Source organism: Cucurbita moschata, unplaced genomic scaffold, assembly GCF_002738365.1.
Source record: "Cucurbita moschata cultivar Rifu unplaced genomic scaffold, Cmos_1.0 Cmo_Scf00014, whole genome shotgun sequence".
In the NCBI taxonomy this organism is placed as follows: domain Eukaryota; kingdom Viridiplantae; phylum Streptophyta; class Magnoliopsida; order Cucurbitales; family Cucurbitaceae; genus Cucurbita; species Cucurbita moschata.
The window spans coordinates 1,593,431-1,617,091 of NW_019268530.1; the positions used below are offsets into that span (position 1 = coordinate 1,593,431).

Below are 23,661 nucleotides of genomic sequence, written 5' to 3' on the forward strand. Positions count from 1 at the left end.
GTGTATCACAACTGTTGAAGAATTCTCACGCTTCAAACAATCCTTCGTTTTTTGTTTTTTCAATACTTGCGAGTATTTGGTCAACTTATGTTCATGACTAATTTTATCTCACAAGTCACTAGACAATTGTTTGACTGTACAATGTTTTGTTGTTATGAAACTCAGAATTTTAATATCATAGGTCAATTGGCTATTATGGGGTTTAAATCCATTCCCCGAAGGTTCCTTTACTTTTTTCTACATGTCCACTGCCATTTGGCCAACCTACCCAAGTTCACAACTACAAACTTTTAACTTCCTATCTCTCACTCGGCTAAGTGGTTCCTCTCTGAATTTCCTTAAGCTTCCCTCCGTGAAATAGGAGCTTTAGAAATCACATGTGGCATCATTATTGAGGGAAGTGATAGATTAAAAGAATAGGTTTCGGTTTGAATGAGGAGTCTCCAAGCACTCCAAACCAACTTTCATGCCTTCTTATGATGGTTGGATCAAAATAAAAAATAATTAAAAAATAATAATAATTCTCTTCATCCTTGTAACTTTGGAAGCCTTAATTCAGACTAATAATGGTGGCCCATGGAAGGTTTGAGGATTGTGTCAAAAAAGGCATCAGAAAGTTAGATGCTATGGAATACTTGTCAGTGTTAAACCAAACATCATTGGCTTTCTTCCTACTATAATCAATTTTTCTTTTTCTGATACTTTAGTTGTCTCATCCCTTTCTTTATTGTGACTTGTTGGTCTGAAAGGTCACGATCATTCATCTTTTGATGAGGGTTTATTGAATACCTTGTTCCTCAAAACCAGTTTATAAACTTTCAGACATTGGACAGGTACACCCTTGACTGGAGTTCTCTCCCCAGGACTCTTCAACTCTCAATCCTGTACCTCAAATGCTACCATTGGACTCACTACATATTTGCACAAGTGAATCCAAGTCTGAGTAGTTTATGAACTTGCAGGAAATCTCTTATCATTTTTATTTCATAACAGAGGATGTTGTACTTTGATTGAAATGGCATCCTCCCTGCTATGGGTTTTTGTTTTTCTCTATTTTTCTATCCTTCCAACAATGTGTAATCATATCCATTTAATTTGGAACATTGAGCAATTTTATGTGTCAGCTCCATGCTGTTTCCATTAGCAAGTTCTTAGGGAATAAAGCCAGTTTCTGGGTTGTCTGTTTTAAAGTCATCTCCTGGTTCTTTTTACAACAACTTGAACGGCTGTCCTGTTTCTTTTAATCATCTTTTGAAGAATACTGAAGGCATGGTTTCTCATGGAAAATATTAGCAAGCTTACTTTTCTATATTTTTCAATTTCAGGATTACATGGAGGACTATGAGGTAGCTGTTCCATTTCAATCACTTCAAGCTCTTGGTTGCCATGTTGATGCAGTTTGTCCCAAGAAAAAGGCTGGCGATAGCTGCCCAACTGCTGTCCATGATTTTGAAGGTGATCAAACTTACAGTGAGAAGCCGGGCCATAATTTTACGTTAACTGCTGATTTTGAAGGCTTAGACGCATCGAGCTATGATGCCCTTGTAATCCCTGGTGGTAGAGCACCAGAATATCTGGCCCTGAATGCACGTGTTATTGCAATCGTGAAGGAGTTTATGGCAGCAAGGAAGCCAGTTGCTTCTATCTGCCATGGGCAACAGATCTTATCTGCTGCTGGTGTTCTTCAGGTATTTGACATGATCGTAAATGACAATGAAATGAAATCATACCTCCCCATCATGGAACAACAACAGTCTGTTACGAACCAATAACACCCCAGAAACTTGTTTGAATTTAAAAATGATGAATCAATAATTCTTTTTGGTAATCACCTTGTTTTAACCGATCGTTTGGTGTTTTCGATGGATTGCCATCTTAATTATAAATATTCTTTCTAGGTAGTCTACGAGCTACATATTATTAACTCTATGTATGACTTGTTGAGACATAAAGAGATAATACGATTTTAATACTATTTTTACACCATTATTGTTTCTTCGTTTGTTTGTTCATTTCCCACAGTTCATAGTTTTTTGGTTCTATATATATAGGGAAGGAAATGCACTGCATACCCAGCCGTCAAACTGAATGTGGAATTGTCTGGGGCAACATGGTTGGAACCCGATCCAATAGACCGATGCTTCACAGACGGAAATCTGGTTACTGGAGCAGCTTGGCCTGGCCATCCTCAGTTCATCTCTCAGTTGATGGCACTTCTGGGTATCCAAGTGGCATTTTGATCATAGTGTAACCAGGTGAGTTCATGTCTATACTTATTACAAGGGCATATCTGGATAACCACTCGTGAAAAAAAGAGCAGTAAACGTATGTATATGTTCATGTTTTGGATATCAACACTATGTTTTGCTTTTCCTGCAATGAATGTGTTGTAGCTCCTGTTTCTATTGGATCCCCGTTCCTAGGCTTAGCTTGTACGAATCGTTATGTTTCGAATAAATGGGTTCAAGTCATGGTGACCACTAGTTTAAGATTTAATAACTTACGAGTTATTTAGACGATCTTTCTTTCTTCAACTACGATAATAACGTTATTTTTGTCGGAGTACTTTGATGTATCAAGCTTGATTTGTTAACTTACCAACTGAGATTGGGGTGACTTTGACAGAATGGCGTAACTAATTGGACTCAACCAATTTGGCCAACCACACTAACATTGCCATTTTTTGTTGAGTACTTGTGTCTATCAGTTTGATTTGTGAACTTACCAGCCAAAATTGACCAGATTTTGATGTCTAACCTAAAAATGTTGACTCAAATGTATCTTATCTTTTACAAACATTTATTGTTTCTTTTTTTTATCTACTCGTGACCGAATTCTCTCTCGTTTCCCCTCCTTTTTGCCTTGTACCTCTCGTTTTCTCTTGCTCTTCGCTCGAGTCCTTGCTTCTACATTTGGTGTCTTTTGACAATGTGAGGTCCCACATCGATTGAAGAGGGGGGAACGAAACATTTCTTATGATGATGACGAAACCTCTCTCTAGTAAATACGTTTTAAAACTGAGGCTGACGACAATACGTAACGGACCAAAACAGATAATATTTGCTACTGGTAGGTTTTGGTTGTTACAAGCAATGATCGCCCCTCTTATATGTTTTTTTTTTCATTTTTTCTTCGTTTTCTTACTTTTTACCCACATTTTTTCTTCTATTTTGATTATCCATATATGATACAAAAATCGATTTTGGTTATCTTAAAAAAAGGAAGCAAAGAGGGAGATGGAAAGGAAGAGTACGTTAAAGAGGAACCATGGTATATATTTAGCTGCGTTCTGTCGATTATCATTAAAATTATCACGAGAAAGACTAATTTTTCTTATCAAATAAAAAATTAATAAAAATTTTGAAATCGAGATAGGTTTATAATTTGGTCGTTGAAGTTTATGTCTCCTTTTTTACTTTATATTTTGGTATTATTTTTACTTTCGAAAAAAAATAATTTTACCTAAAGTAGCAACTTTTTCACATTCAATTTGCACTCAATAACACCATTGAAATTAAATAAAGAAACCATACGCTAACATTTTTAAACATTTTTAAACTGAAACATTCGTCAAACTCTGTCTCGTCAAAATACAACGTCAAATTAATTTAAATTTTGTTAATTAAATAACATCAACCATCGATTCTTTAATTAAAAACACTAAAATGATAACTTATATAATTCAAAATATTTTTAAACTCTAAAATTTAATCGACTTAAACCTAACTCAACTGACTAAGACGTACATCTTCAACGCTCGAAAAATAAGAAAAATGACTTTGAGATCGAATCAAACGGAAAGAGGCGATGCCATAAATGAAATAGGTGATTAGGTAAGTAGAAGGCAAATGCATAGAGCTGTGGGTGAAACAAGGCAGCTTTCAAACATGTCTGCTACCCTTTGTCTTGTCTGGTAGGCCAATTGCCTAATCTTTTGTGCGGCATTCCTCCCAAACCCCATGTGCCCCATCAATGCCTGACCTCTATGCCAAATGCATGTGCCACTTATCTTCTTATATTATAATAATTTAGTGTGACACTCGAGTAAAAGAGAAATACATGAATGAACCGAGACCACATCTAAACAAGAACGACTCTAAAGTCAACAGTGTACACCTTTCTTCTCAGTGACTTAATCATAGGAACTCTATGGTTAAGCGTATGCTGAAAGAACTCATGTTGGCCTACGAATAGTCTTTACTCTTAAGAAGTAAGGAATGCCGAGGTCATCAGGTGATAAATCTGGATTCCAAATTCTAATCTAAATCTTGGGCATGGGTTTTTAAGAACTCATGTTGGTCCAAGGATAGTCTTCACTCTTAAGAAGCGAGGAATGTTGAGGCCATCAGGTGATAAATCTGAATTCTGATGGGTCGTTAAAATCTATATGTTTTCGTTTATCAGTATCTTCATGAACATCTTCATAAAATCGAGTTCTCGACTTTTTCTTATGTCCGGGTATAGCCACGACATGACGTTATGGTAGAATTAGAGGTAAGAAAAATTGAATTGAATGGGAAGTGACCCACTTCCCATAAGATGTTCCTCACATTGAGAAATATGATATAACCATTTCATGTTGTCTACAAAAGAAGCCATTCACATGCTCCAACAAGACACAACTTAGCACCACTATACCTATTGTCCACATCTTAATAGTCATTGTATGAATGTGATTAATGTTCGTTCACATACCCTAACATGTGGAACGACGTGCACAACGAAACAAAATAAAGTGGTCCGTACAATATATCATCGTTTTTAAACAACAAATCAAAACCCTTGTTCCGTGTCGAGAGTAAATTCCAACTGCACCATTCTTGTACATAACTCTGTGCAAGCAATTCTTCAAGTGGAGCTCAAAGACCAGAAAGGAAGCTCTCGAGATAAGTTCACGTCGAAACTATAGCGGAATCACACCTAAAAACAGATCCGATTAGAATTTAATGATCCCGAAATTTAAAGACGAGTTATTAAAAAATAATGTTTCAAGAGTTGGTCAAAACAATAATGCTCCTCCAAAGTACTAATGACAAGATTTCCCAATAATTGTAGGGAAAAAAAATTGTGATTTGACCTTCAACGACTTTTTAAAAAAAATTAATTTTTTTATAATCCACCCATTTCGGGGACACACAATCCACATTCTTTGGGGCCAACGTCCTTACCGGCACACCGTCTCATGTCTACCCCCTTCGAGGAATAGTGAGAAAGCTGGCACATCGTCCGGTGTCTGGCTCTGATACTATTTGTAACGGCTCAGATCCACCGCTAGCAGATATTGTTCTTTTTCGGCTTTTCCTTTCGAACTCTCCCTCAAAGTTTTAAAACGCGTCTGCTAGGGAAGGTTTCCACATCCTTATAAATGGTGTTTTGTTCTCGTCCCACACCAATCAATATGAGACATCACAATTAAATTTTTTTTATTAGTCATGTAATCTCAAATAATTAAATTTTTTAATTAAGATTAAAAACTTGCAAATTTTTAATAATAATTAGATTAAGTTAATTATTATTATTATTATTATTATTGTGGTAGGAAATACTAATTTGGTAAATTGATTGATTTAATGATTGAAAAAAAGTAATTATGTGGTCAAATAATATCAAAATAAAAATAAAAATTATTTTTCTGCCAAGTCTTATCTTTTAATAATTTTAATAATATGAAAGGACGAAATTATTTTGAGTTATTTAATTCCACTCTTTGCCTTTGGATTTTTGCATTTAATTGTATTTCCATCCTTTTACCAAATAATAGATATTGGTGGGAATTATTGTTCAATTATTTCTAATAATAAAAATTGTTTTTTTGGAAATAAATATAATATTTTAATAAGACGTGTTTAATAATAAGTTACGTGTTTAAAAAATTTATTTAAATAATTGACGTAGTATTGGAGAGAAATGTTTAATCAATTAATGGCCATTTTTTGTGACACGAGTAAAGGAGGGGTATCTAATGAATCGAAACCACTGTATCATATCAATAAGATGCACTTTCGTTTTCAGGACACAGCGTCCTCGCTGGCACTCGTTCCTTTCTCTAATCAATGTGGGACCACCACCAAATCCACCCCCTTTCGGGGCCCTTACTGGCACACCGTCTTGTGTCTACTCTCTTCAAGGAACAACTTTCTCGCTGGCACATCGCCCAGTGTCTAACTTTGATACTATTTGTAATGGCCCAAACCCATAGCTAGTAGATATTGTTCTCTTTGGGTTTTCCCTTTCGGACTTACCCTCAAGGCTTTCACACGCTTTTAAGGTTATAAGGATGTTTCGTTCTCCTCCCCAACCAATGTGGGATATCATAGTAAGTAACGCGACCATGTCGCAGGGAATGTCTTGCCCATTAGAATAATTGTAACAGCCCAAGCCCACCACCATTAACGGATGTTGTCCTCTTTGAGCTTTCCCTCAAGGTTTTTAAAACACGTCTGCTAAAAAACAATGCTTCGTTTACCTCTCCAACCGGTGTGAGATGTCATAATCCACCCTCTTGAGACCCAGTGAACGTTCTCACTAGCACTCGTTCTTCTCTCCAATCGACGTAAGGTCTCGCAATAATGATGAGAGAAAAGGCGTAACCCTAACCGTAGAATTTGGTCGAAGAAAGGAACACAAAAGAGATAAGGTGTGGGGTTGGGCAAATCTTAATGGGTTACATGGTTTGTCCATTGATGGTTGGACAAAACTTTGTAATGTATACATTCCCATGAACACTTCTACATATAATGTTCCAAAACACATGTTCTATAATTATACACTTCCAAACACAAACCCATCCCTTTGCCATCTTCAAAAGGCCACGCCTTTTTCAAAACACCCATTTATTTGAATTCGACCGATATGATTGTGTTTGATTGAACGGAGGTGTCCTAGACAAGGTAATAGACCTCAGACATGCAACGACCATAAAAAAAAAAAATTTAAGGGAGAAGGACGTGATCTGTAAAATAAGAGAAATTTTAAGGAATTTCTAGGGTCACAATGTCCAAGATTCAGAATCATATGACCTTGACCTTCCCCTGATCAACACGAGTTCATTCATGATGCTTTCTGCTCACTTTCATGGAGGTCACCCAACATAAAATAGCTTCCGTGAGGGTGGTCACGGTTTATTCATGTACTCCTCTTTTATTTCAGTGTCTCGAGAATTTGACTAAAATTTAAATATATTTTTTAATTAAAAAAAATGAAATAAATAGTAAAATAATGTTTGGTGTGAATTTATGTATGGGCATAATTATTAATTGTATTCTCCAATTAATTGGCCAACTCATCCAATAAAAGTTGCCATATTTAGTTTATGGAGGGAATATAGAAACAACAAAAGGAAAGTTTATTTAATTATTTTTTTTTGAAAAGACAACAAAGGAAAGTTATTAATTGTTCCGTTTTCATTTTTTTTATTTTAATTAAATTCTTCCTTTTTTTTTAATAAATATATTTAACATTTTTAAAAATTTAAAAATTTAAATATTTAATTATTAGACACCTTTTAAAAATTTAACAATTTATTTGACAGAACCTTAAAAAATTAGACCCAAACGAACATCTTTCGTGACCCTCAGCTCGAGAATACAATCTCAATCGACCCAAACTCGCCTCTTCCAATTTTCTTGGTGGTCGGGTCTTTTTTGTATTTTAGTTCGTTTTTTTTTTTGAATTTTGTATAAACTAATTTTTTTAATAGATAAAATGATATAAATTGATATACTTTGTGCATAAATTCATAATTTAAATTATATAATTATCAAAATTTATAATTTTTTCTTTCAATAAAAATAAATTTGAAAAAAAATAGAGGAGAAAAGGACAAATGGCACGTGGATATATGAGTTTAAATAGTTTTATTATTATTATTATTTGTAACTAAAATAAAAAATAAAAAAATTGCATGTAATGTGCTGTACACGTGCAGTTGGATTTTCAGTCATTTTTATTTCCCCTATTTAATATTTTAAATTTATATTAATAAATCCTTTTTTCCCTATTTTTTTATAAATATAGTAATAATAAATAAATAAACGCTGCCTTCCATTCTTCCCCTTCTTCTTCTTCTTCTTCTTCCACTCTGCACAAATAACGAAGTGAACAAACTTCCCAAGGCGGCTCCACAGATTCATTCATTCATTGATTCATTCATTCCTCACAAATTTAGGCACAGAAAAACAAACCCATTTCTTTAATTCTCTTAAATTTCTTCTTTGATCAAACAAAAACAGAACCCCATTTCTTCTTATCATTCTGTTGCTTTGTTTTGCGTTTGCTTAGCAAAAGAAGTAATATCTTCTCCTGTCTTAGTTTCATTTCAACACATTTGTACTGTAAAACTTTGTTTTCTTTATTGTTTGTGAGCTGAGGAATTTTCTCCTTGAGATACTCTGTTCTTGCATGGAAACTGTTTGTTAAAAGGTCTAAATGGGTGAAGAATCTTTGTCAATGCTCCTCCATGACAGAGCTGTGGAGCAGGTATGTGTTCCTTTGTTGTATTGGGTTTCTTCCATTTCTCCTTTGATATATGATTTTCAACCTGTTTTGTGAAGTTTTTTCTCTTGTTGAATTGATTCTTGAAGACTTGAACATGGTTCAGTTCATTTCTCTTTTCAAGTGATGAAATGGGAGTGAACTTTGGGTTGTGAAGTTGTAGGAGCTCATGGGCTCATTTGATATACATTAGTCTATGCTGTAAAGGGCCAATTTCTTACTATATCTATAGCCATGCCATTTGCCAAGTTTTGTTTTGAAGAGTTTTGATAAAGTGTAGAGAAAACCATCTTAAGTTTTAGTGTTGTAAAGGTATCGGAACTATATCAAATTTGCAGAAGGTAATGTTTTGTTTTGCAGGCAATTCTGTCTATGAAGAAGGGTGCTTACCTTTTGAAGTCTAGGCGTAGAGGCAAACCCAAATTCTGTCCTTTCAGGCTTTCCATGGTAAGAATATACAACATAGATTAGTTGGAGTATGTGGAAACTGGTTTTGATATCCAAATAACGATATGCAACATGTAGAATGCTTTATGTGAAATGTGAAAGGAGTGGTGTGACCACACATGTAATAGCCCAAACCCACCGCTAACTGATATTGTTCGCTTTGGCCTGTTACGTACCGCTGTCAGCTTCACGATTTTAAAACGCGTCTCCTAGGGAGAGGTTTCCACACCCTTATGAAGAATGTTTTGATCCCCTCTCCAACTGATATGGGATCTCATAATCCACCCCCTTGGGGACCTAGAGTCCTCGCTGGCACACCTCCCGATGTATGGCTCTGATACCATTTGTACCAGCCCAAACCCACCGCTAGTAGATCTTGTTTGTGTTGGCCCATTTTGTATCGCCATCAGCCTCAGTTTTAAAACGTGTCTTCTAGTGAGAGGTTTCCACACCCTTATAAAGAACGTTTTGTTCCTCCCTCCAACCGATGTGAGATCTCACAATCCACCCCCTTGGGGACCAGCGTCCTCTCTGACACACTCCCTGGTGTTTGCTCTAATACTATCTGTAACACCCCAAACCTACCGTTAGCAGATATTGTCCGCTTTGGCCCGTTATGTATAGCCGTCAACCTCATGGTTTTAAAACGCATCTCCTAGAGAGAGGTTTTCACACCATTATAAAAATGTTTCATTCCTCTCTCCAACCGATATAGGATCTCACACCACAATTCATATTTCTGTTTTCTTTTCAAAACTAGATGAGCTGCCATTCAGGAATCTACAAAAGCAGTTGAAAAATCATGTGAGATTGCAACAGTGTCTTAACTCTGTCAAAATCATCATCTGGTTCATTTCATGAAGTTTCTGAAACCTCGTGATAGTTATACAGTAAATTGTTGTTGATATTTTATTCTATCATCATAGTTTCTTGCGCCATGTTATATTTTTAATGGCACTAAACAAACCACTCTCCATGGTTAATGAACTTGTCTGATTTCTCTGTTTTCTAGACCTTGTGTTGCTAAAAATTTTGGTTCGGTGTATTTTAGTAGTGATCGATAAACCTGCCTCTTTGTCACCTAGGACCCACCTTATTTAAAAAAATGAGTTCCCTTTTTTAAGGTTTTTATCTGCTGCTAAAGTAAAACGAGTTAGCTACTTTCTTTATACTTAACGGTGAAATCAAACTTTATTTTCTTGATTTCAGGATGAGAAATTCTTAGTTTGGTATTCTGGAAACGAGGAAAAGCAACTTCGATTAAGCTCAGTAATGAAAATTATTCCAGGAAAGATGTCAGTAAGTATAAAAACACCAATGCCTCTTAACATCTGCATTTGCAACCCTTTGCTCCTTACATTCAAATGAATGCTATTGAATCAGCCAAGTGTTGTAAACCAACTTCAACCCACAAAGAAGCCCGAATCCTTTTCGCTAATTTACGCTAACGGCGAGCGTTCACTTGATCTGGTAAAGCTTGTTCGTTGCTATTATAGGCTTTGTTGTTTGAGATTTTAGCTGGTAAAGATGGCATTGATAGATTTCTTTTGTCATCTTTTGTGCAGACATGTAAGGACAAAGCACAAGCAGATTGTTGGATTTTGGGGTTGAAATCTACAATATCAAGGAATTACCATCCAAGGCCATTAGCTAGTTTAAGGGATCATAGAGGAATTGTATCTTGTGCCAATAGTCCTGCTGGTTTTGTTAGAAGAAAGTACAATCTTGGACTTCTGGAGGACAGTACAGACTTCCCACAGGTTTTAGTTACCCATGTCCTATAGTTCCTTACTATAATCAATATGTAACTTTTTCATGAGATGTTTGAGTACTCATTTTAAGAGTTTATGTATTGTTTTCTGTGGTGCGCTTCAACTAAAATGTACTATGCTTGAAGGTACGCAGCTTGTGTGGCAGTCCTACTCTTTCGCTTTCGGAACGATGCCTATCTCATGGCTTATCTCATTCCTTTGATAGCTTCTATCCGTCGGATGGACAGAGTGAAGGCGATATCTCTGCTCGAGTTACTCCGCTTATTGAACCTGATGCACTTAAGAGGGGATCATTGGACGAAGTGGTTCATGGAAAGAATGTGCTCAGTAGACTTGTCGTACCTGTTCATACATCTCCACGTATCGAAAAGAACAATAGTCTGAAGGATGTCATGATCTGGGGAGAAGGTATAGAAGGTGGGCTGATAGGTGGTGGAATTGAAAGGTCTGCTAGCCAGAAAGGAATGCTTGTAGATGCATTGTTACCAAAACTTTTAGAGTCTACTATGATGTTGGACGTGCAAAGAATATCGTTAGGAGGAAAACACGCAGCCGTGATTACGAAACACGGTGAAGTCTTCTGTTGGGGTGAAGGGAAGGGCGGTAGACTTGGGCATAAGATTAATATGGACTTAGACCAACCGAAACTAGTCGACTCGCTTAATGGGATCTCAGCTAAATCTGTTGCATGTGGTGAGTATCAGACATGTGCTTTGACAAATGGTGGAGAAGTTTATACATGGGGTGACAGTAGGTTTGGTGCTGATTTTGAATGTGAGCAGAAGGTAAGAAGTCCATGGCTGCCACAACAACTTTCTGGTCCTTTGAATGGCATAACCATATCGAATCTCGCTTGTGGAGAATGGCATACTGCAGTTGTTTCAGCGTGCGGGCGGTTATTTACGTATGGTGATGGAACATTTGGAGCTCTTGGACATGGGAATCTCATAAGCTTGTCCCAGCCAAAAGAGGTCGAATCTTTAAATGGTTTGTGGGTAAAATCTGTGGCATGTGGATCATGGCATACAGCTGCTATTGTTGATATCATGATTGACCGTTTCAAGTTCGAGAATTCGGTTGGGAAACTATTTACATGGGGTGATGGTGATAAAGGGAGGCTAGGCCATGCTGACAATGAGCGTAAGCTCTTACCAACGTGTGTCGCCCCACTCGTTGATTCTAACTTTGTTCAAGTTTCTTGTGGACGAATGTTGACCGTTGGGCTCACGAATCTTGGTAGAGTTTACACAATGGGAAGCTCCATACATGGGCAACTAGGAAATCCAAGGTCAAGGGATGCATCAGTAGCTTTAGTTGAAGGAGAGCTCAAAGAAGAGTTTGTTAGTGCCATAGCTTCTGGTTCCTATCATGTCGCTGCACTAACGTCAAGCGGACGTGTTTACACGTGGGGGAAGGGCGCATACGGACAATTAGGTTTGGGCGATTCGGATGATAGAAATTTGCCTACTTTTGTTGAAGCTCTAGGAGAGCAGCAGGTAGAAAGTATAGCCTGTGGATCAAATGTCACAGCGGCTATCTGTTTGCATAGATCTATCACTTCAAGTGACCAATCTGCTTGTTATGGATGTAAATTGCCTTTTGGGTTTACAAGAAAGAAGCATAATTGCTATCACTGTGGTCTCTCTTTCTGCAGAATGTGTAGCAGTAAGAAGACTATGAACGCTGCTTTGGCTCCCAGTCGAACCAAAGCTTTTCGAGTTTGTGATCCATGCTTCAACAATTTACAACGACATAGGACGAAGAATTCATTGGTGCAACAGAAAGCATCTGCTTTCGAAAGAGTAGACAAGAAAAGTATGAGTTCTAAGCATGGTCAGCTGCTGTCACCTACAAAACAAAACATTGATGAAATGCAGTCTCATTGGAAATTCATAAACCATGGCGAAAACCGAGAGCATTTCGAACAACTTTCTTTTTCGACCAGTGGAATACCGAGCTGGGGGCAAGTTTCGTGTCCAGCTTCATTTAAAACGTGCAGTATAGAGAACATGAAAACTCTTATTCCTCCTCCATCTCAAAATCAAACATCTGTTAATGCTTTAGTTCACCTGAAATCGCCTAATTCGGGTGCCATCGGTATCGAGAGATTTGTGTATGGATCCAGTGAGAAACTAAGTGAAGAAGTTCAGAGGCTAAGAGCTGAGGTATTCTTACACTTCCCATCTTACAATGTTGCTGTAATTATGTCCTTGGCCTGTATGTGTGTATTGCAGCTATTATATGTAACGTCTCAAGCTCACCGTTAGCAGATATTGTCTTCTTTGGGCTTTCCCTCAAGGTTTTTAAAATGCATCTGCTAGAGAGAGGTTTCCATACAGATTGTGAGATCCCACATCGGTTGCGAAGGAGAACAAAACATTCTTTATAAGGGCGTGGAAACCTCTCCCTAGCAGACGTGTTTTAAAAACCTTGAAGGGAAGCCCAAAAGGGAAAGCCCAAAGAGGACAATATCTGCTAGCAGTCGGCTCGAGCGGTAACAACTTAAGATCTCTTCAAACTTCCTTTTGGAGTTAAAACTTATGCCCAATGATACAATTTGTTTCTGCTGGATTGTGTTTCAATTCTGTCAATGAATGGACGAGTTTATAACCAAATCGTTACATCCTTTTAAGGTGAAGAGCCTCGAACTCCAATGTCACGATAGAGACGAGAAGATGCAGAAATGTGGACAAAAGATAGAAGAAGCTTGGTCTGTTGCAAGGGAGGAAGCAGCCAAATGCAAGGCAGCAAAGGAGGTCATAAAAGCTTTGGCACTAAGGGTAATCTCTTACATTTCTTCCTTTATCAACTTTCAAACACGGTTCTTGCTATAACCACTCGTTTTCGAGCTGATGACTGATCGAAGAAGAACTGCTACTGTTGTTACAGCTTCAGACAATGTCGGAGAACATTGTCAGTCGACGAGATGCAAAAGATGAAGTTGATGCAAATAAACCACATGTTACACCAGTTCACTCCCCCTCTGCTGCAATTTGTTTACCCCCTGAGGTTCAACTGCCCAAAGACAGACTAATAGGTGATAGTTTATACAACTCTCCCATTGTCTTCTCCAATACATTCAAATCGTTGTACGGGAGACACGCATTCCGACACGTTACTAAGTCGACGGATCCAGATCCAAACACTGACCGGACATCTTCGAAAAATGGAACTGCAAATTGTTTGAAAGATGAATGGATAAAACAGTATGAACCTGGTGTATATATTACATTTACAAGTCTACCAGGTGGACACAAGGGGCTCAAGAGAGTGAGATTCAGGTATTATTCACTTATCCATTTCACCTTCAAATTTATGCTTCACTTGAAAGTGTATGCACTTCAATGCCTAAAATGATTAGTTCATACCGTGAGATCTCACATTGGTTGGAGAGAAGAACGAACAATTTCTTATAAGAGTGTAGAAACCTCTATCTAGTAGACGCGTTTTAAAAGTTTTGAAGGAAAACCCAAAAGAAAAAGTCTAAAGAAGACAATATCTGCTAGCGGTGGGTTTGGGCTACTACAAATGGTATCAAAGCCAGACACCAGGTGGTGTGCCAGCGAAGGCGCTGGGCCCTCAAGGGGAGTGGATTGTGAGATCCCACATCGGTTGGAGAGGGGAACAAAACACTTCTTATAAGAGTGTGGAAACCTCTCCCTAATAAACGTGTTTTAAAACTGCGAGGCTGAAGACAATATCTACTAGCGGTGGGCTTGAGTTGTTACATATGTCTTCTTATTATTAGCATTGTTAGATATTCTTGTAAGTTTTGTTTTCTAATATTTCGATGGGTGTTCGTTTTATTGCATTGGAATGTTTCTCGTGTTATCGAAGTAACTTAACGTAGTTACTTGGTATTGCGTTTGCAGTCGAAGAAGATTTTCGGAGAGGGAAGCAGAGAAATGGTGGGAAGAGAATCAAGTTATAGTATACCAAAAGTATGGCATTGAAGGATATACCAATTCAAATCATAGCCACATAGAGGACTAAAAATAATTCATACTTTTTTCCCCTTCAGAGTTTTTCCATCGTAAATGAACACTAAGAAATGTCGTCAGTCTCACTGTTTCTAAACGTTAGTAGATATTAACCGTTTCGGCCCATTACATATTGTTATCAGTCTCACTGTTTCAAAATGCGTCTATTAAGGAGAGATTTCTACACTCTGATAAGAAATGTTTCGTTCTCCTCTCCAATCAATGTGGGATCTCACAACTCTTAAGTACCACAGATTCTCTAATAAATGATTTGCTTACGATCCAACTCATAAACTAATTCCCTCTTAGGCAATATCGAGGTGAAATTGAAAGACCACCTTACCATAATGATAAGAACCATAGGCCCTAAGGAATCAATAAGATTTATTAAAAAATTTAAAAATTTGAGATATCATATTACAAACCGACAGTGACATCTGGCCATGTCCCATTGAAAGTGACACTTATTTTTTCCTTGCCATACGATTAAAGATACTCATGGCCATAGGTATCCACATAAAGGGATTGGTCACAACACTGCTACCAATTAACGTCCACAATTTCACATCTACGATAAATTATTAGTCGATGCAAGCTCAGCCAACATCAATATCCACAATTTCACATCTACAATCAATTATTAGTTGATGCAAGCTTAGCCAACGTCAATATCATAGCATGATATGATTGATTTTTTTTTTTTCCCTGGTCATTTCACCCTTAAATTTTATGTTCGAATTGGTGTTTAAAATTTAAAAAGGAAAAATAGATAATCGGGGATATATATGAGTTGGGTTTGACCCAATTTTCAACTTGTCGGTAGAGCTTGTGAAATTTCCATCAAATCAACCAAAATCACGTGATCATTGCTGTGTTTTGTTTGCATTTGAGGTGTATCACTGGCGTGGTTCGTATCCAATCATTATCGTTTGTTTAGATATGTGAAATTGACAATGAATAGGTGAGTAATTTCTTAGATTTGACCATTTGTTCCTCGATTTTTGTGAATTTTTGTGGCACTTTTGCTTAGATGTATTAAGCCCCGGTGGCACCACAGTCAAATTGATTAACTCTCATTTTGAACGTTTTTCAACGGTTAGATACATGTATATGAGGAATGTACTAATCTGTATACATGTTAACTAGTTTTGAACCGTTTATATCCTTTAATTTTACTCTATGTTACTATGAATGTATGCATATCTAACTCCAACAAATGTCAAGTATTTTTAATATCGAGGCCTTCTGTAGAGGTGTAGTGAAAGGTGTTAAAACTCTGTTTACCTCTATAAAATTGTCATTTAAAAATAATAATAATAAGGGGAGCAAACAAACAAATTTCATAATACTAATTCAAAATACTAATAATTATTAATAATTAAAGATAAGCAATTATTAACGGTAAGTTGTTATCATCACATCATCAATTAATTAATTAATTTGATATTAAAGGTCTAAAAGAGAACGATCAAAAATAGTAGTTATACTAGTTCCTATGAAGACTGTCAATATGTTTTACTTGTACTTTCACGTCTTTTCAACATGTACTCTTGAATTTTCTAGACGTTTATATTGACGGATCGATTTAGGAAGTTTTTTATTTTTTTTGAATAAATGAAATGCTCGGTAAGAAGTACAAGTACCACGTTTAATTATTTTCTTGAAATGTATAAATTTGCAATGAAAGCCTTATCTTGACTTTAAATATGCAGCAATAACTCAGCAACAGAGCTTCAAACACATTCACAAAAATGGTTGAGCTTGAAATAGTGTGTAAAGAAACCATCAAGCCCCCATCTTCAACCCCATCAGAGCTTAGAAATCACCCCCTCTGCTTGATTGATCAACAAGCCCCTAACCATTATATAATGCTTCTCTATTTCTATGATAACCGCAACACCGTCGACCCCGGCCGCCTGAAGGATAGCCTCTCAAAGGCCTTGACTGTCTACTACCCTTTCGCCGGCCGCCTCCAAAAGGGTGGCAACTCCATCGACTGCAATGACATGGGCGCCATGTATTCAGAGGGAAAGCTCCGGTGTCCCATGTCGGAAGTTATGAACAACAAGCTGCAACTCGACCAGATTTTGAAGCTGGTTTGTTTAGATCATGACACAAATGGAAATGACACAGACCCAAGATTCAATCCTTTGTTGTCCGTTCAGTTGTTCCATTTTGAATGTGGAGGAGCAATGATGTCTGCGTCTTGCTATCACAAAGTGGCGGATTTGGCCTCCTTGACTAACTTCGTGAATGATTGGGCTTCCATTGCTCGTAGCTCCGGCGGCGACATGCTGCCTGCAGTTACTCCTCTGTTCAACGCGGCCAGTTTTTTCCGGCCGGAATTGGACGCCGGCGGTAACCCATCTGGGGATGAAGGTTCTGAAGCAAAGGGAGGCGGTAAAAAGGTTTTTTTGAAGAGATTGGTGTTTGAGGGCTCGAAGATTGAGGCTCTTAAAGCTATGGTTTCTGAGAAAGTGGCAAATCCAACTCGTGTTCAGATTCTCACTGCCTTCATCTACAAAGCTGCCCTTTCTGCTAAAATTTTAGTGACAGGTGCGTGTGACAGTACTAAATGTTGATATTGTCCACTTTAAGTATAAAAGTTCTCTCTCATGGTTTTGCTTTTGGTTTCCCCAAAAGACGTAAATTAAGTATGTTTGACGGTACTAAATGTTGATATTGTCCACTTTGAGCATACGCTCTCATGGCTTTATCTTTGAGTTTTTCAAAAGGCCTCGTACCAATAGAGATATATTTTTTACTTATAAACTCATGATCATTTTTCAAATTAGCCAACGTGGGGTTCCATCCCAACAATCCTCCCCTCGAACAAAGTACACTATAGAGCCTCCTCTGAGGCCTATGGAACCCTCAAATAGTCTCCCCTTAATTGATGCTCGACGCTTAGTCACTTTTGACTACACATTTGAGGTTCACAACTTCTTTGTTCAATATTTGAAAATTTTATTGACAAGGCTCAGTTAAAGGCATGACTCTGATACTATGTTAGAAACCACAACCCTCCACAATGGTGTAATATTGTTCACTTTGCTTTTGGTTTTCCCAAAGGCCTCATACCATTAGAGATGTATTCCTTACTTATAAACCCATGATCATTCCCTTAATTAACTAACGTAGGACTCCCTCCCAACAATCCTCAACACTAAATAGATACCGTAATAGTTTTGTGATAGAAAAACGCTTGGAATGCATTTTAAACTCTCTATACATTCGATCACTTTTGTGCTAATTTCTTCGACAAAAAAGGGAATTGGCCGACGACAAGTCTACTGCAGACGGTCAACATCCGAAGCCGAATGGAGCCACCATTGGAAGAGAAACTAATAGGGAACATACTCTCATTCTTCATTGCATCATCAACCACGGAGGAGGGGAGGGAAATGGAGATATGGGACTTAGTGGGAGACATGAAGAGAAGCTTTGAAGAGTTCTGCAGGGAGTTCCCAAAGAACTGCAGAGCGGAAGAATGGAGTTGGCTTTACAAATTACATGCCAAAGAGAAAATGGAGAGGTTGGGAAGTGGAGGAGGGGATCATGTTGTGTATTGTTGTAGTAGCTGGTGCAAATTTCCACTGTACGAGGCAGATTTTGGATGGGGGAAACCTATATGGATTACTGTTCCAGATTTTGACACCAAAAATCTGATTATATTGATGGATGCAAGAGATGGCGAGGGAGTTGAAGCGATGGTGAGCTTGGAGGAGGAGGAAATGGCTGTGTTTGAGCAAAATCAAGAGCTTCTCTCCTTTTGTGAGCTAAGAACCTAGCTGCTAGCTGCTCAAATTTATTGAAATTTAAATTACCCATTCCAAATTGAATTTCTTTGTACATTTGGACAACAAATCTAGTTTCAACGATTGTTATGAAGTATTAATATCCATTTGAACATTTGGGTAACAAGTCCAACCCTAAAAGATCATAAGATGACTTCATTTTACTCTTGGGAATGAAGTCAAATGTCATCCCAACTTCATAGCAACGATAATTGTTAGGAGTGTTTGATAACTCGAAAAATCCAATCAATACAACTTAACTTATACGGTTTGAGTTGGATTATGAAAATCAACTAATACCATCAAAATCAACTAATGGTAAACTAATGTCATCCAACCCAACCCACAAATGTCACCAAAATCAACTAATGATACCAGACATGACACAAATTAGAGCTTAGACAACGGTTATACAAAACTATATATGGTAAATGATATAGAAAGTGTACATGCCTGAAGTCATCCCTCCAAATTTTTTAACCAATATTCTCGCATTTTCTTTCCTCTGTTCTTTTATGTTCATCTAAATATTCTTTGGGTTGATCTAAATCAAGTATGGTTGTGCCAATCTTAAAAAATGCAACACAGTAATGAACAAGAAAAATACTAAAACCAGACAGATATAATGCATAATTTGTCACAATAATAGATCAAAATTCTAAGAACATAGTTCAAGCACAGGAAATCGAACCTTTCCGTATTTCTCCGAGTTTTTTCACTTCCTCCACTATTTCAGATCTCACGGTCTGAGAGTTTCCTTGCCGTCGATTACGGTAGCTTTGTGCTCGGATTCGGACGCCATTTTTGCAGGTGACAAGGCGAAAATGCTTATCCCTCCTGAATTGCTACCAGTGACAACGGCTCTCGCAGAAGGTTGTAAAGGATGAGCTGAGATCGAGAAGGATCGATCTTAGACTCGATGACTCGGTGCAACCATGAAATCGCAGTTGAGGAATCTGAGGGGCTTTGATTTGGGCGATGGACTGTGGCTCATGAGAAGTGGATCCGTTTATGAAGATAGCTATGCATTGTTTGGGCTATTTTGTTTGAGAAAGATTTATTTATTTTTAATTATATATATTTTCATTGTTTTAGTTTCAATTTAATTTATTATATATTAACATTTTTTAATTTAATTTATTATTATATTTACATTAATTTATTTTTTTAATTCAATCGTTGCCCTAATTTTTTTTATCAATTAGTTCTTGTCAAATTTTAACATGACTGAAAAATGCTAAAAAATAATGAACTAAAATTGAAAATTTGTAAATAATAGTAATTAATTTTTTTTAATTTATAATATATTTCTAAACTTTTAATGTGCTCTCTAAATATTTTTAATATCAGGTTAAATTATAACTTTTTTTAATCTCCTATATTTGTCATTTTTAATGTCAGGTTAAATTATAACTTTTTTTAATCTCCTATATTTGACCGTAAAAATATATATGTCTCTGGTAAAAATAAAAGATTGTATCATTATACTATTAAATTTCTAGTTTTAAAATTGTTCGGGTCTGAACTTTGTTCTTTTTTTTTTGTGCTTAAATATTTCTCAAATTTTATTTTATTAATTAATTTATGTGTGACTCTACGATCCCAAGAATATTATGGTTCTAATAGGATTTTTCTTTTGGTGTTGTCTCATTCTAACGCCTCGATTTTTCGTCAGGACTACCTTCACGTTCTCGCAAGCTTGAGTAAGTTTCTCTCCGATAGTTTTACTCGACTCACTATTGTCATCACCAGAAATGTGTCGAGCCTTCATATCCTCTATGTAAGCAAAAGAAGAGGGCGAGAGATATTTGATGAACATATATTTTTGGCTTCCATATTTATAGCGGAGGAGAAGAGTAGCTTTACTTTTAAAAATATATATATATATATATATATATATTTACAGTAAGGCCCGCACACGCCCGTGACTCGGATAAGAGTTTTAAAATGCGTCGAGAGATTTCTACACTCTTATAAGAATGTTTCGTTGCCTAACCGATGTGGGATCTCTTCAACCTTGAGTACCACAGATTCTCTACTAAAAATAATTTGTTTATGATCCAAGCATAAACTAACTCTCTCAGACGAAGTCAATAAGACGGCACATTCCATTGCTCAAATCCCAAAAATCATCGTTAAAAGAACTAATCTACTACTTTATGAGTGAATTCCACTTACGTCCCTTTGTTTGGTTTTTATTCGTACTAATCTTAAATTTACACAATATTAGATAATGTTATACACAATTAGCAGTCCAACTCAATCATTGCAGAAACAATCAAATTTATTAGATGTGAGATATTATTTTTCTAATCATTGCAAAGAAGTGACTCCTTGGTTTTCCTTGCCATATAATTAAACATATTCAAAGTCATACGCATCCACGTAAAGGGATGGGTCACAATGATGCCACCAATTAACGTCCACAATTCCACATCTAATCACACCAATGGGTTACTCTTTGTGATAAAAAAAAAAAAAAAAAAGTCATTTTAGGTTACAATTGATGTTTAGAATTTTAAAAAGAAAAAAGACAATCGATGATATATGTAGATTGGGGTTGACCCAATTTTCAACAGGTCGATAGACCTCATGAAATTTCCGTCAAAATCACGTGATCATCATTGTAATTTTTTTTTATGATACCTGATTGATTAACCCAGTTTTGAAAAGTTTACGTCCCCTAATTTTGTTGTAAACGTGCTAACCCCAACAAAGGATTACTTGTTACATTTATTATTATTATTTATTTTTTTAAGCATAATAAAATAATAAAAATAATAACGTGAGAAGATAAATTTTTTTTTAATTTATTATTATTTTGAAATATATAATATAATGCAAAAATAATCACGTGAATCACGTGAATTTTTTTCTTAATTTAAATAATATATTATCTAATATTATACCTAATTAAATTTTTAATAAATAATCAAAATTGCTGGACTTTAAATATGCAGCCATAACTCAAAAACAGAGCTTCAAACATACTCACAAAGATGGTTGAACTTGAAATTGTGTGTAAACAAACCATCAAGCCCTCGTCTTCAACCCCATCGGAGCTTAGAAATTACCCCCTCTGCTTGCTTGATCAACATGCCCCTTACATGTCTATAATGCCTCTCTATTTCTACGACGGCGGCAACACCGTCGACTCCGGCGGCCTGAAGGACGGCCTCTCAAAGGCCTTGACGATCTACTACCCTTTTGCCGGCCGCCTCCAAAAGGGTGGCAACTTCATCGACTGCAACGACATGGGCGCCATGTACTTAGAAGGAAAGCTCCGGTGCCCCATGTCGGAATTTATGAACAAGCTGCAAAGCGACGAGGTTTTGAAATTGGTTCGTTTAGAACATGACACGAATGGGAAGGACACAGACCCAACATTCAATCCTTTGTTGTCTGTTCAGTTGTTCCATTTTGAATGTGGAGGAGCAATGGTGTCTGTGGTTTTCTCTCATAAAGTGGCGGATTTGGCGTCATTGGCTCAGTTTGTGAATGATTGGGCTTCTATTGCTCGTAGCTCCGGCGGTGGTATGCTGCCGGAAGTCAGTCCTCTGCTCAATGCGGCTAGTTTTTTCCGGCCGGAATTGGATGCCGGCAGTTACCCATCTGGGGATGAAGGTAAAAAGGTTTGTTTGAAGAGATTGGTGTTTGAGAGCTCGAAGATTGAAGCTCTTAAAGCTATGGTTTCTGAGAAAGTGGAAAATCCAAGTCGTGTTCAGGTGATCACTGCCTTCATCTACAAAGCTGCCCTTTCTGCTAAAATTTCAGTCAAAGGTGAGTTAAAGTTGGTTTAAATCAGCTTTCCTTTTGAATTGTCCAAATATTTCATACTTATAAATTCATTAATTGGTACGACTCTCCATGCTAACAATTCTCCCCTCAAACAAAGTACACTATAGAGCCTCCTCTGAGGCCTATGGAGCCCTTGAACAACTTCCCCTTAATTGAAGCTCGACACTTGAGTCACTTTTGACTATACTTGAAGATTTTATTAACATAGCTAAGTTAAGGGTATGACTCTAATATCATGTTAGGAACCACAACTCTCCACAATGGTATGATATTGTCCACTTTAAGCATAAACTCTCATGACATTACTCTTAGTTTCCCAAAAATGTCTCGTACTAAAAGACATAGTATTCTTTACTGATAAACCCATGATCAATCCCTAAATTATAGCCAAGTTCCTAAATTATAGCCAACGGAACTCCCTCCCAACAATCTTCGAACACTAAATAGATACAGTACTAGTTTTGTGAAAGAAAAACGCTTGGAATGCATATTTATTATCTCTCTATACACATTCGATAACTTTTGTGCTAATTTCTTGGACAAAAAAGGCCATTGGCCAACGACGTCGACTCTACTACAGGTGGTGAACATCCGAGGGCGAATGGAGCCACGATTGGAAGAGAGATTAATAGGGAACATAGTCACATACTTCATTGCATCATCAACCAAGGAGGAGGAGGGGAGGGAAATGGAGGTATGGAAGATAGTGGGAGACATGAAGAGAAGCTTTGAAGACTTCTGCAGGGAGTTCCCAAAGAAGTGCAGGGCGGAAGAATGGAATGGGCTCTACAAATTGCATGCCAAACAGAAAATGGATAGGCTGATAAGTGGTGGATGGGATCATGCTGTGTACTGTTGCAGTAGCTGGTGCAAATTTCCACTATATGATGCAGATTTTGGATGGGGGAAGCCTATGTGGATTACTGTTCCAGATTTTGACTCCAAAAATCTGATTATGTTGATGGATGCAAGAGATGGGAAGGGAGTTGAAGCCATTGTGAGATTGGAGGAGGAGGAAATGGCTGTGTTTCAGCAAAATCAAGAGCTTCTCTCCTTTTGTGACCTAAGAACTTAGCTCTCCTACCAATTACTCATTCCAAATTGAATTTCTACGAGTGTTAATGAAGTATTAATATCCGTTTCAACATTTGGGTAACAAGTCCGATCCTAGAAATCATTAAAGATTGAGGCAGACTTCATTTTAGTCCTCGGAATAAAGTCAAATGTCATCCTAACTTCACAGCAACCATAATTGTTAGGAGTGTTTAAAAAACTCGATCACTCAAAAAATTCAATTAATACATTTATAATTGGGTTGGGTTAGTTGTTTGGATTGCAAAAATCAATTGAGTTAGATCCAAAGAGCGTCACAAC

The 23,661-nt window shown here is 37.0% G+C and overlaps 4 protein-coding genes and 1 long non-coding RNA gene across 7 annotated transcripts in view; 4 read left to right on the top strand and 1 right to left on the bottom strand.

The window, feature by feature from the left end:
• The window catches only part of LOC111452219 (protein DJ-1 homolog D), a 4,098-nt gene extending 1,599 nt beyond the window's left edge, over positions 1–2,499 (top strand). Inside the window, exons 4-5 of the mRNA XM_023092821.1 lie at positions 1,326–1,688; positions 2,052–2,499. Of these exons, the coding sequence (XP_022948589.1) occupies positions 1,326–1,688; positions 2,052–2,240 (552 nt within the window). The 3' untranslated portion in view covers positions 2,241–2,499. The remainder of the gene's footprint in view (positions 1–1,325; positions 1,689–2,051) is intronic.
• LOC111452221 overlaps positions 1–9,579 on the bottom strand; it is a 15,639-nt gene extending 6,060 nt beyond the window's left edge. Inside the window, exons 1-2 of the long non-coding RNA XR_002712112.1 lie at positions 9,426–9,579; positions 296–302 (exon numbers count right to left, since the gene is read on the bottom strand). This is a non-coding gene — a long non-coding RNA (uncharacterized LOC111452221). The remainder of the gene's footprint in view (positions 1–295; positions 303–9,425) is intronic.
• On the top strand, positions 8,060–14,815 carry LOC111452217 (PH, RCC1 and FYVE domains-containing protein 1). Its single transcript, XM_023092816.1, has 9 exons — positions 8,060–8,478; positions 8,854–8,940; positions 10,150–10,239; positions 10,324–10,410; positions 10,506–10,700; positions 10,838–12,877; positions 13,346–13,492; positions 13,602–13,993; positions 14,585–14,815. Exons 1-9 carry the CDS (start codon positions 8,428–8,430, stop codon positions 14,703–14,705), a joined length of 3,210 nt encoding a protein of 1,069 aa, XP_022948584.1. The 5' UTR covers positions 8,060–8,427; the 3' UTR covers positions 14,706–14,815.
• Positions 14,816–16,267: 1,452 nt separating this feature from the next.
• On the top strand, positions 16,268–23,552 carry LOC111452124 (vinorine synthase-like). 3 transcript variants are annotated; one of them, XM_023092672.1, is made up of 3 exons: positions 16,268–17,248; positions 17,963–18,496; positions 23,515–23,552. In XM_023092672.1, exons 1-2 carry the CDS (start codon positions 16,444–16,446, stop codon positions 18,481–18,483), a joined length of 1,326 nt encoding a protein of 441 aa, XP_022948440.1. In that variant the 5' UTR covers positions 16,268–16,443; the 3' UTR covers positions 18,484–18,496; positions 23,515–23,552. The 3 variants fall into 3 exon arrangements, with proteins under 3 accessions (XP_022948440.1, XP_022948441.1, XP_022948439.1); XM_023092673.1 differs by lacking the exon at positions 23,515–23,552 and adding an exon at positions 18,677–18,714; XM_023092671.1 differs by lacking the exon at positions 23,515–23,552 and having other exon boundaries at positions 17,963–18,684.
• On the top strand, positions 21,421–23,438 carry LOC111452125 (deacetylvindoline O-acetyltransferase-like). The gene is made up of 2 exons (XM_023092675.1): positions 21,421–22,269; positions 22,836–23,438. The coding sequence occupies exons 1-2, from the start codon at positions 21,489–21,491 to the stop codon at positions 23,360–23,362; spliced, it is 1,308 nt and encodes a 435-aa protein (XP_022948443.1). The 5' UTR covers positions 21,421–21,488; the 3' UTR covers positions 23,363–23,438.
• Positions 23,553–23,661: the final 109 nt, after the last annotated feature.